General features: G+C 51.0%; 4 protein-coding genes across 4 annotated transcripts; 2 read left to right on the top strand and 2 right to left on the bottom strand.

The window, feature by feature from the left end:
• Positions 1 to 1,543: 1,543 nt before the first annotated feature.
• CC77DRAFT_1020035 (hypothetical protein) lies at positions 1,544 to 2,517 on the top strand (the record flags this gene model as incomplete). The annotated part of the gene is made up of 2 exons (XM_018524965.1): positions 1,544 to 1,602; positions 1,797 to 2,517. Coding segments are annotated over 2 exons (421 nt in total), but the record flags the coding sequence as incomplete, so codon positions are not given.
• Positions 2,518 to 3,818: 1,301 nt separating this feature from the next.
• On the top strand, positions 3,819 to 5,009 carry CC77DRAFT_934623 (2OG-Fe(II) oxygenase; the record flags this gene model as incomplete). The annotated part of the gene is made up of 2 exons (XM_018534393.1): positions 3,819 to 4,203; positions 4,261 to 5,009. 2 exons carry the CDS (start codon positions 3,819 to 3,821, stop codon positions 5,007 to 5,009), a joined length of 1,134 nt encoding a protein of 377 aa, XP_018386668.1.
• A 62-nt stretch (positions 5,010 to 5,071) lies between these two features.
• Positions 5,072 to 9,883, bottom strand: CC77DRAFT_861808 (hypothetical protein). Its single transcript, XM_018533462.1, has 2 exons — positions 9,517 to 9,883; positions 5,072 to 9,458 (listed from the first exon to the last, which is right to left on the bottom strand). Exons 1-2 carry the CDS (start codon positions 9,623 to 9,625, stop codon positions 5,134 to 5,136), a joined length of 4,434 nt encoding a protein of 1,477 aa, XP_018386667.1. The 5' UTR covers positions 9,626 to 9,883; the 3' UTR covers positions 5,072 to 5,133.
• Positions 9,884 to 10,141: 258 nt separating this feature from the next.
• Positions 10,142 to 11,612, bottom strand: CC77DRAFT_1008420 (hypothetical protein; the record flags this gene model as incomplete). The annotated part of the gene is made up of 4 exons (XM_018523532.1): positions 10,142 to 10,282; positions 10,332 to 10,708; positions 10,767 to 11,415; positions 11,607 to 11,612. The coding sequence occupies 4 exons, from the start codon at positions 11,610 to 11,612 to the stop codon at positions 10,142 to 10,144; spliced, it is 1,173 nt and encodes a 390-aa protein (XP_018386666.1).
• Between the last annotated feature and the right edge of the window lie 873 nt (positions 11,613 to 12,485).

The raw sequence follows: 12,485 nt of genomic DNA, 5'->3' as shown, positions 1-12,485 counted from the left end.
CCCACAACCACCATGAGACTTGTACAGAACAACGATCTCGCCTACTTCGAACCCCAACCCCGTGACGGTGGAGCGCCAAACCCAAGCGCAAGACTATCTTCCCCAATGATGCTTTTCAAGGCACCAAAAGATGGCAGTCAGCCACGCGATGGCGGCTAAGAGACTTCGAGTTGACTTCAGTGTGTAACCCGTCTCTTGACTAATACCACACTCAGTCTAACATAACCCAGATAACGACTCCAATTCTCCATTCAACTAGACGACTCGGTTCCATCCCATCATCCTTCTCCAAATGGGATCAGATCGAGTTGACGGACGCCTACGCCAACAACTCCTCTCGGCTTTGGGCACAGCCGACTATCATTACCGCATATTTTCACCTCCGCCTCAATTACTACCTCGAGGCCGACCTGTTACAATATTTCGTACTTTCAGCTGCATTTCAAGCGTTTGAGGCTTTCCTTTTTGTGTACAACAACAGACTGTACAATGGGCATGATAGCGATATCTTTTCTGGGATTCTAGACGGCGTTTTTCTTGAATACGGAGCAATCCTATAGCATTGGCCATCGCTTTGGTACCGTTCGAGCCAGGCAGATAGGGATTGCGTTGCAGCATTACTGGACTTTGTTCCGTACAACATGTATCATAGAATAGATAATGGGTGGCATAGTAGCGTGGCCTTTACGAATACAAACCACGAAGTTTGAAGAAGCTGAACCATCCAATATGGCGTATCGCGGACGTGATCGGAGTTTTGGAGATGAGTTCAAGTCGATGGGATTGTCGAGGAAGAAGATAGATGGGGCGTTTGCATTCGCGTATCTGCAACTTACCCCACGCTGCCGCCTGCCCTAAGCCTTGGCAAAGATAATGGGATTACATGCGTGGATGCACCTGCATGCTTGCTTCTTCCCCCATGGGTGCGAGCAAGATATATACGAGCGAACGCGTCGCAGGCAAGCCTCCAGGCAACCTTCAAATCTTCCGATGCGACACCTGACCCCCTCTTCACAGACTTGCAGAATTCGTCGTTGGATTCGAAGATGACGTTCTCCCGCCCATAGTGCTTCGATTTGCGGACCCCGCAGCAGCAACTAGACGTTAGTCACAGAAACCCAAAAACAGAGTCACGCACGCGCACAGCATGGAGTTTTTCACGGCTCAGAAAGCAACGTGCCGCCTAGTCGACCAGAAAGAGCACCGTCGGCGCGTCGTGCCCAGGCGCGAGTAGACTACTGGTGCTTAACCGCGATGGTGTTCAAGGGAACACGATCTGCTGGCGCGCAAAAACGGAGCACAGTCCTTGAAAGTCTTGCCCTTGCGCCTGGCTTGCTGCTCGCGGAAGAGCCAAGAGCACGGTCAATATAAGAAGTGTTGTGACTGCCATCGCGTCATCACTTGGGCCTTTGTTCAATCTCCTCCGCCTTGGCCAAGTGAACACCGCGACTTCACCACTGTTTGCGCCGCCGAACACGCTCCTGCAAAAGTAGCCTGCTGTCCTTCGTATTCCCAGAAACCTACCTCAAAGAAACTCGAGCACCATGACTACTCGGCCAAACGAATACCAGCGCGTTGCGTCGCATGGGCGCGGAGGTGCTGGTGAGTCCCTGCTTTCCTTCACATCTTGAACCGCAAATCCACAATACCTGGGTCATCAGCTAGGCCTGCACATCTTTGTAGCGCAAATGCGCGTCCAAGAACTACCGCATGTGGTCAGGCAGTCAACACTCCTCATGAAGCGCTCTACAAATATTTGCCAATTTCTGCTTTTGATCGACTACTAATGTACCAAGGCAACATCGCAAAAGACGACCCTACCAATTACCCAAAGCCTGAGGACCTCGTCACCCCAACGCTCAAGTCGGACAAATACACCACCGGCCGAGGTGGCACTGGCAACATGGCGAAGAACGATCCCCAGCACCCTGAACTTGCACGCGCTGCTCAGGACGTCGAAAGTAAACCTCATCCAGAGCCCCAAGGTCCCAAACACTACGGTCGTGGAGGTGCCGCAAACATTATCGGCGACGCACAACCTGCGCAACGAAAGAGTGCCGAGGCTAAGCGCAAGAGCGAGGACTCTAAGCGCGAGGATAACGGAAAGGGCCTGCTCGGCAAGGGCAAAGACTTGTTGAACAAGCTGGGCAAGAAATAGGCCTGATCAGACTCATGGTCGGCGAATGATGCTACATTGTGGAACATGGTTCACACGAGCTGCCCTGGAGCCGCTGACGGGGCTTTCGGTTTCTTTATATGGTTCATGATATCCCAGGAGGTGTAAAGCTTTCTAGTAGGCAGAGGAGTTGGTGGTATATCTTATTATAACGCGGGAAAATGTCCGACTGGCACATGTTAGTCAATCGCTTCATTGTCTTCTTGATGGCTATGCCTGACAGGCCGTTTCTTCGATGTGTAAGGCTCCTGTACTGATCTTCTTAGAAAGGCGCTCTTACCCGTGATATCATAGGATGCCAGTTGGGCTTCCATTCAAGCTAAACATGCTGCTGGAACTTCGTGGGTGGCTTGAGTATGCCGCATCATCACATTTCCCGATTACATCACTCTTACAGCATTTCCACCGTCGGCACACCAGAGCTCGCACACTACTACTTGCTTTTCTCACGAAAGCTAGCAATCCCGACAGTTTGTCTTTTCTCAAAAGGGATAATGCTCTGATAGGACAGTGCCGCTTATTATCCACGGAAGGCCCATAAAGGGTCCTCGGCAACAAGCAAGCGTCATGCGGGGGGATTTGCGACATCCACCCACAGCGGGTCCTCGTCCTCCCGTGGTTACATCAAGACCTCGCAAACCCGCGTGTAGCACACGTACAATCTCCAAGTATTCTTCTCAATCATTGCCATGTAATCTCCAGCGAAAAACGTCTGAACCCAATTGCCGAGATCAGCATATGCACGTACGAGCCGTCTCTGCAAACGTGGAATAAGAATAACCCACTCCACTCGCGCTCAACTCCGGTTCCCGATGGCTCGGTAAGCTACCAACGCAGTCCGCCGCTCATACACCACCTGTTAGGGTCTTGCCGTTATGGAGGGTCGTCCGATCGCTATGCTGTGGCTGCAGCTAATGCCTCACAGCAGCTCACATGAGGTACGCGCTTTGGTGGGGTGTAAGAAAGTGACGTAGAGCGGCCAGCATACTCCGAACACGAGGAAAGATTGTCGACAAGAATACTCATCATGGAATCTCTGGGATTGTGGTATCATATATGGAAGAGGCAGAAAAACACGCAGCACACAAGCCAGTTCGCATGGAGCATCCTTACTTACCCACCCTCCCGAGGTCTTCTGTATGCATAGCATCGGTACTATGCCAGCTCCAGGCCTTCTTCCGCTTCACACCGTCCATTCGTAGATAAGTGATCCCGGTGAGCGGCAATGGACCTACCTAGCATGCGCTCTTGTCCGAGAGCGTGAGCCTTGGAATCTTAGGGATGATGACACCCACTCCACCACACCGTATCTGCATAGGTAATGTGGTTCGTTCAGGCTGCGACAATTACGCCTGACTCCACGACGTGGTCTGTCACTATTGGTCTGGGAGAATCTTTGCGCAGCCTTCGCCTTCCAGACCGTTTTCTTTTTGTTAGCTAAACATGTCATTCGGCTCATGGCAGGCTGGGTGTCGGCTTATGTGTTAAAGTTGCGGCACGTCCCGCCGGTGTGGCTTACTGGCCCTATATACTTGCCTGCTTTCTGCAATTCTTTGTTGTTGTGTACAAACTCGACCCTCAGCACTAGTAGAACACCAGATTCGCCATCGCTCAGTAAAACATGTCAACTACTACAACGGAAATGGAAACAGAGACCTACGTGGATACCTGGGTTCACTACCACGATGGCGGTGTCCCTGGTCGAAGACCAGTCCTCAAAGGCATCGATGCCAAAGAAACTTTCAACGAACTACCTAAGATCGACTTTCAACGCATATACTCAGACGACCTTGAGGATAGGAAAGAGCTGGCCAGAGAAGTCGGCGCCGCGTGTCGAGATATTGGGTTCTTCTATGCAGTAAATCATGGAGTGGATGATGACATATTGGAGGGCACATTCGATGCATTGAAGGAGTACTTTGCACTACCGACAGACGTCAAGATGGAGACTCACAATCAAAAGACCGAGAAGTTTAGAGGTTACGAAGCTTTTCTCGAAGGAAAGCTTGATCCAAGTACACGAGGAGGTAACGTCTTTAGTGGCTTTATCTAAAACAGCTCGTCTCTCTAACAACAGCATCTAGATCTCAAGGAAGGCTTCCTAATGGGGGAAGACTTTACAGACGAAGAGCAACTATCCCTCGTCTCCTCCTTGCCCCCCTCTCCACAAACCTCACGCAACCAATGGCCCACCCATCCCTCAGCCCTCTTCTGGCGCCCCGCAATCTATCGCTACTACAAAGCCATGTTCGAATTCAGCAAACGCATGCTCCACATCTTTGCACTCGCTCTCGATCTCCCCGAAGACTACTTCGATACCATAACAACGCACCCCATGACCAACGTGCGCGCTGTCCACTACCCACCTCAAGAACGGCAGAGCGACGTGGGCATTGGCGCACATACAGACTTTTGCTGGTTCACGCTCGTCTGCCAGTCCAAAACCGCCTACCCGGCCCTCGAAGTGCTGAACGGAAATGGTATCTGGGTCCCCGTACACCCACAGCCCAACACATTTGTTGTCAACATTGCCGATTTCTTGAAGTTGGTCACGGGGGGCTCATGGCAGAGTACTGTGCATAGAGTAAGGAATATCGGTGGCGAGGAGAGATATAGCATGCCTTTCTTTTTTAGTCCGAACGAAGACGCAAAGGTCAGTGTTGTGCCGCATCTGAGGGAAGAGGGTGTACGGTATGATGAATTTGGTGTTGGCGAGTATTTTCAGAAGAGGTTGGATATTGATCGGAGGACCCATTTGGACGGTGATGTTGAGAAGACGGAGAAGAAAGAAGAGAAGAGACCAACGAGGGAGAGGAAGGACAGTGGACTTTAAATATGCGAGCGTCTATTGGGGGGTAACGAGATAATTTGTAAAGTGTATTTCGGCCTTTAGATATCCATGAACTAGTTATTTGCTTGAGAAATATTACGCTTCGTAAACACACGCGGTCATATCATCAGGCATGTCCATTTCGCCTTTTCGCTTCTTCTAATGCGGTTCGTAGCCGCTCTTCCTTCTCCGCGTCCTCACCACTCTTCCTCATCTTCTTTCGCGCCAACTCCGCAATTTCGCCCTCGTTGCTGTCTAGCACACGAATTCTCCTTTCGAATTCCTCCACTAACTCCTTCCTAGCTTCTTTTTTCTCTGCCTCCAATTCCCCTATACGTTCTGCGTCCGCCTTATCAGCTTTCACTTGTGCAATTTCGGCATCTATGTCAGCATTGTTAGATTCAATCTCCAGCGTATTGAAGAAGGAGAGAAGAGCTTTGGATGACTTTTTCAGGGCTTTGAGAGTCGATTGTGCGTGAGAGAGGACCTCCGGGTCGCCAGTACCGTCCTTGAGATCTTTGATAGCTTCAATGACGTAGTCGATTTCTTTTTGCTCATCGCTCACTGCATCGACGACGATCTCCCCAATAATTCGGACAAGCTCGCTTATACGCTCAGCCTTCTCGCGCTTAGCTCCAAATACGGCTTGTTTCTCAGCGTTCTCAAAGTGCTTCTCTACGATTTTCATCTGGCTGATGTTGCCAGCGGCATACAGAGGTTGCGTCTCGGTCTTTTTATAGCGTTTGTCGCGCTCTGCAACGAGCTGAGCAACGCTGTCGTGTCTCTTCTCGATCTGTTCGTGAACATCCCTTAGCAGTTCGAAGCAGTCTTTCGTGCTTGGATCATCTGTTCCCTCTAGACTCCTGAGTCCACGTACAGAGGAATGAAGTAGCTGCTTAGCTTCGACATACAGATCCATGAGGACCTTGATCTCGCCATGTAGGCCAGTGAAGACCGGGTCGAATACGGCGTCCACATAACTCTGATATTCGTCTCTGTCTTCTTGTGCTTTGAGCTCTGCTTCTTTCTGCTTGAACTCTTCTTCGAGCTGGTTCATCTCTGCGTACGAAATCTCATTGCTGTTGAATAAATCGTCATTGTGCTCCTCGTTCTCTTCTTGGCGCTTGCGACGAGCGTCATCCTTTTTGCGGCGGCTTAGAGATGCTGACTTCTCCCATGTCTTGGTAAGCTCTTCGACCTTGCTGGATTTTGACCCAACATCCGCTAGCTTAGCTCTAAGGTCCTGTATCCGGCGGTTTGGAAGGTCCGAATCGATTTGCTTCGACAACAGTCTTTTGAGAACTTGATTGGGATCTTCTTTCGATGGTGCAGCGGTGGACGTTGGGCGACGTGGAGTTAGAGTCAATGGCGCGGGCAAAGGAACATCTGCTTCGCTACTGGACGGTTGAGCAGCAGGCGCCTGCGCAGTTGCTCGATGAGCTTCAAAGAAGATCTCATCATGTCCCTTGCTGCTCCTACGCCCTGACGGTGAAGCCACAACTGGAGTATTGGAGAAAGACATTGTTTGTCTGTGCCTCAGCTGAGGAGGATCGACAGATATGCTAGCAGGAGGAACGTATGCCTTGTATTGAGGTTGCACCTGCTCTTCGGGCAACGACTGTACTGGCGTTTTGTTCGTGTCGTCGTCAATAGAGCTTGTCGGGGTTAGGATGGTTGTTGATACTACCGAAGGAGGTGCCTTTGGAGCACCCTGGTAATTCTCAATAGGCGGTATCGTACTCTGACGTGCCAGAATAGGTCTTCCACCAGGACTATATTCATAGTCGTCTTCATATGCAGACCTGTGCGGAACTTGTATGTTCAGGTCCTGCCTCCTGGTGGACATGTCTGAAGCTGCACGAGAGCGCGCAACTTGATCTGTCTCGTGCGGCACCTCTGGCACTACTGGAAGCGTTTGCGTTGAGGCGTCAAAAAAGTTGATTGCCCGCATGCTAGACTCTACCTTCATGAACGCTCTGAAAATCTTCATCTTCTCTTCAACTAGTGGTGCTGTTGCCTCACTACGAAGCATAGCTATGTATCGCTCTAATGAGCCAACGTACCATGGGTCGATATCCGAGATAAGATCAGAAGGGGTGGGTTTCGGCAACTCTCTCAGCTTTTCGGCTTCAAGTTGGCGTTTCAGCTCAGCGACAATATTGTCACGCTCCTCGATATTATGTTCTTTGCCTTCCACGTCTTCTTGCAGTCTTTCAATTGTCATGTTCTTTTCCTTCACTAAAGCCTCGGAATTGGCAGTGGCCTGGTCTGCTGCTGTTCTCATAGTCTCAATTTGCGCACGTAAGACGATCATCTCGCTCGTGCTGTGCGTCTTGTTGGCTTGATACTCAGATGAGAGTTTCTGATTCTCAGCTTGTAGTGCCTCAATCCTCGCGTGTAGTTCAGCACTTTCCCGTTCTGCATCTGCGCGCAGCTGATGGAGAAGGTCATCCTTCTCTTTCAACTTCACAGTATAATCATGACTGGGGATCTCTGCATCTTGAAATTCGTTGTTACTCTGTGATTTGAAATGATGCTTTGGTTGTGTCGGGGTGTGTTGTGATGGATTCCATCCGCCTTCGGTCATGGCAGACTCTGTTACGAACACAGCAGGTTGATGGGGAGGCTTCGTACCGTGCATAGGTTTTGGTGTAGTTCTCAAGGGCGCTACGATGGCATCTTCTACTGCGAACCCTTGGTTGGGCGACGGCGATCCTTGTTGCTCAGCAAGACTTGTCGTTACAGATGGCGGTGTGGGTGTATAGCCTTCGTCCCACTCGCTCGAACTCACGTGTGCGGGACCTACCGCAGGACTAGGAAATCCATGCGTGGAGGGAGGAGATGGACCGTGGGCAGGCAGCTCAACGCTTTCCGGTTGGATAGTCTCGCTCTTCTTTTCCTCTCTCTTTACTCCGAAGAGTTCTTCGTCGTCGATTTCCTCACTGCCGCCCAAGTGTTCCCAATCAGAAGGCGCTCCAGCAGCTAGCACACTAAACCTCGACTTGTCATCACGGGGTGGAGGTGGTATAGGTAGTTTGGATGCAGGAGGTTTTGGCGAGGATGTCTTATTCTCTGCTCGCTGTGCGTAGAGATTGGCAAGAGCTATGGAGCTCACGGAGTCGGTGCGCCCAGACACGTGCTGGTAACCAGACGCGGAGCTTACACTGGGACGATTCGATATCGGAGACACGGGTTGACTCGGTGGGCTTGGCTGATGGTAGAAATTAGACGTAGCGGTATCAATTCGATTGAATGGCTTTGGTTCTTGAACCTCTTGGTTTGTTGTCTGAGAGTACTGCTGTCCCGAGAAAGAACTTTGTGTCTGATTTCCTGATTGCGAGGGCTGCTGGTGCGGCTCATACGTCTGTGCTATATTGTGTTGATAATTGGGCCCAGGCGCTGGAGATGCAGACTGCCACGGTCTCTGGAAGTGCGAGTCTTGTGAAGGGGGCTGACCGTGCTGTTCATACAGTGAATATCTGTGTTGTTGCTGTACGGGCTGTTGATGCGATTGTGCTTGTGGATATACTGGTTGTCCGACGGGCTGTTGCTGAGCTGGTACCACACTCCCGAAATGACCTTGGTGTTGATGTTGCTGCTGCTGTTGTTGCTGCTGCTGCTGCGGGTATTGGCCTGCCGATTGCTGGAACTGGTGAGGTGTCTGCGATGGTGGTGGGTATTGATCAGGCGTTGGATATCCGTACTGAGGTTGGTGGTGCTCTGAATGTTGCGGGCTCTGTAGGCTATGTCGTGGAGGCAGAGGTGGTGCTTGTTGCTGCTGTGCACTATGATAACCTTGTGAGTAAATACCAGTGTCCACGATTGGCCTAGGTTGCGTGAAGCTGTTTGCGCCGCCCTGGTGGGGCGCATGTTGTGACTGGTGCCATGTTGGAGCTACTGGGGGAGGAGGAACGTATGCTGGTGCACCATGTCCATCAGAAGGCGGCTGTGTGTAGGCCGGCTGCTGCTCGTTCGGACTTGTAACCGTGGAGGGCTGTCCTGTACCGTAGACGGAGCTGGGCCGTCCTCCTTGTGAAGAAGGGAAATTTGGCCTGCCAGGTGTGGTAGAGGGCGGAGGAGGAGCTGCTTGATGATAGGGCTGTTGTGGCGCTCCCTGCACTGGATACCCTCCCTGTTGCGCATGAGGAGCGTACCCGGTGTTCTGTTGCGGTTGTTGCGACCAATTCTGCGTGCTCTGCTGCTGTTGCTCTTGCCGTTGGACTGCCGCTGCGAAGCCATAGGGTTTCGGCGGAGGCGGAGGAGGCTGATCCTGCTGAGGCGGGGGTTGGTATGAATGATGCTGCGCCCCTGGCATAGTGCCATATGTGCCTGGGTTGTATCCTCCAGTCCCTTGTTGTTGCGCTTGATTCCATGGGCCTGATGTGTGTGTTGGCGTCGGCGCAGCCCATTGACCGTGGGCTTGGGGAGCGGATGTTTGGTAAACCTGAGAAGCTTTGCCATCATGTCAGCGCCTCGCTACGTAGATATGCCCGATGCTGAACAGACATACCTCCATATCCAGGGGGCGGTGGTGGCACTGGTGGAGGGCCAGCCTGTCCGGTGAAGCTTGTCGTGCTTCCTGGCCGCTGATAGCCTGGAGCTTGCCCGTAGTTCTGCATCGCGAGTGCCGTCTCCTCGCGCTACCTGCCCGGTCTATGTGTGTCGCAAGGCGTGGCAGATGGTCTTGGTTGGGTGCGTGCTCTCGAGATACGAGCTGAAGTGCCTGTGTGTATTAATAGGCTCCCCAGAAGTGTGATATGCACATGTACGGCAAGTGCTAGAGTTGGATCACGAAGCGAATTGAGATAAATCGTATGGCATTGATGTAGATAGTAAGTACAAGAAGGCTATACCGAAATACGTCAAGCTGTGCTTCGCCTACACGGCACAAGGCTGAATGCTCGAGTCCAGGTGTGCAGGAAGTGGAGTGGTGTCACAGCCACGCGGTGATCTGCATGTGCTCTCGTCCCCGCTTCCCGTTACCTGGCTTCCTCCTGTCTTGGCCCTTGTCTTAGCAAAACCAACTCGCTTTCTTCTCAACATCGTCGTTGCACACCAAAAGGTGAAATCGAGTGAATTCTCGAGATAAGATCAAACCACAGTAGATTTGTAAACCAAAACAGCCGCCTTTACGTTCAAATCCTACTTCTCCGTCTTTGATCTGCGATATGCGCAAGGACATACTCCACGTCCATCGCAATCGCTTCCAGTGTTTCTTTTTGCTGGACACCTTTCGGAGCCTTACGTGTCATGCCTCCCGCCGTACTCAACGTCATCTGCGTCACGTCAACATACATCCACTAGCGTCTGAAACACGAGGCCTACCATATCCCAACGATGACGGTCGTTGTTCGCAGAGTCTGCTCCAATGAGCCTTTCCAATGAGACGTAGGTACCCTCTGTCAGCTTCTTCCCCTGCCGCTGCTTCTGGTTTGCATCAGGTGTTGACCCAGACTCCGCGCTGGAAGGGAAATGGTAGCATTGGGAAGAACCTCGCATCTTCATTCGACTCGTCTCTTGTACGATCTTGACATCGCCGAACGATGCATAATCAATCGGAAGCTGAACGGTGAATGATTTGCAGAGCTCAGAAGGAGCCTCCTTCTGGTATGTGTTTGCTGTGACGACCAACACATGGAATACACGGTCTTGTAGTAAGCTAAGACCAGCGACCTTGGGCATCATATGGAACATTTGAGATACTAAGATACTTCAGCAACAGTCTGGACAGACGCATGACTCTCTAGATGAGAGACTTACTAAACATTTCTACACTGTGAATTTCCTCATGGTGACCTGAGCGCTGTACAGCTTTTAATAGTTCTTCGTGGTCCCACTTCAAAAGTTCAATGGCGTCGAAAACGCTCGGCGTATAGGTAGCTTCATTGCGACTGTGGTCTTTTGCCAGCAGGTCGCCCAACTCGGAAAACTTGACATGGGTATTGCTATGAGTAGAAGTCCTGACTGCCCATTTGGCTTGGTTCAAGTCTTTGATGCGCTTCTCGACCGAGACTGGGACAGGAATCTCATCGTTGCTCTCCGTAGCGTTCAATGGAGGCATCATTACATTTCCACTGTCGGGGCTCCAGGTCCCGCGGTTCTCAAAACCTTCATCGAATTGAATTCTTCGTACTTCGCCAAAGAGGCTATCGAGAAAGTGCACTAAGCTTACATTATGATCTGAGGCAGCGTTGTTGTATGCCTGATGATGGGGCAAATCGAGCTTCTTCAGAGGATTCAGGTTGAGATATTGACGTTTTGGCGTCGCTGTGGTGATGGCCGTAGTGTCACCCGGCATGGAATTAGCATCAGCATCTTGCCCGACATTGTGCTGGGATCGTAGTGTCTCGGGCTGGACAGGATTCCTTGCATCGACAGGTTGTGCCATGCTTCTAGCGGAGCGGAGGTCCTGGAAATATGCAGCAGAATACAACAGGCCGTTAACGTAGATCCGCTGCAGTCGCTTGACAGGTGACAGGACAAGTGCGTTGAAGGTCTAGACCGCTGAGATGCAAAGAATCGTCTAGTACAGCGGGTAATCGTTGCGGCTACCAGCATATAGATCAGCTGCAACCCATCCCACTTGAGGCATTTTCTTACGTACATAACTAGGTGAGCCACAAGTTCGCACAAGGACTGTATGTGGCGGCAGGCGCGAATAGTGTGTAATGCGAGCGTGGTGACTAATAGGTAATACACCACCTGCGCATGTGCCGCGATGATCTAGAACGGACTGGAACTGCACAGGCTGTATATAGAGGAAGTGTTGTATGTATTGTAGAGGCGATTGGTAGATGCCAAGCAGAGACCTGATGGAAAACGCGACGATAGAGGACGAAGTTGTAACACTGAAACGGAAGATCGACAAGTACAAGTGCCCTTGATTGGCTCGTGTCTGTTTGTGTGACGCTACGATGTGCTAGCTGGAAAGCAGCCAGTGTTCGGTTTGAACTACATGCTACCTAGATGGAACACAAATACTGTCTTGTAGGCAACCTGCAACGATAGCGCTTGTTGGGTTTCGCGTTCTGAGATTTACAAGTCTTTGGCATGGAGATACTAGGTACAACACTTAGCTGGCAGGCAAGCTACCTAGCAAGCGCGACATAAGCTCTACTCTTTGCTGTGCTCTAGCGACATGACATAAATACTATTCTTTATCCCAGGACTACGCTCTTCATCCACCGAAGATTGCAGATACCCCTTGTAATGAAAATGGCAAAGTATGCGACTTAGGTAATGCAATTCCGTTCGCTAATAATTCTTTGGAAGCGTATTGAATAACAAACAGGTAGTGTCACAAGACTCACTCAACATGTGTTAAAGCGGAATTGGTCCATGAATTTGGAAGGCCCAAAAATATATGTGAGACTGCCACAGGTGCCTAGCATACTTAAGTACAGGGTGTGCGTGCAGAATTAAGCAACAGATCAGTAGGTGCCCTTCTGATCTATCGACTCCATCACCATTGGGTCATAG

Source organism: Alternaria alternata, assembly GCF_001642055.1.
Source record: "Alternaria alternata strain SRC1lrK2f unplaced genomic scaffold CC77scaffold_9, whole genome shotgun sequence".
NCBI classification, from domain to species: domain Eukaryota; kingdom Fungi; phylum Ascomycota; class Dothideomycetes; order Pleosporales; family Pleosporaceae; genus Alternaria; species Alternaria alternata.
This window is presented reverse-complemented; position numbering and strand designations above follow the sequence as displayed.

What these genes read in the sequence shown, in the direction of transcription:
- CC77DRAFT_861808 (XM_018533462.1), bottom strand. Translation starts at nt 9,625, where the DNA reads ATGCAGAACTACGGGCAAGCTCCAGGCTATCAGCGGCCAGGAAGCACG. An exon ending in ACCGCCCCCTGGATATGGAG is followed by an intron (nt 9,459 to 9,516) that starts GTATGTCTGTTC and finishes ATGATGGCAAAG; the next exon opens with CTTCTCAGGTTTACCAAACA.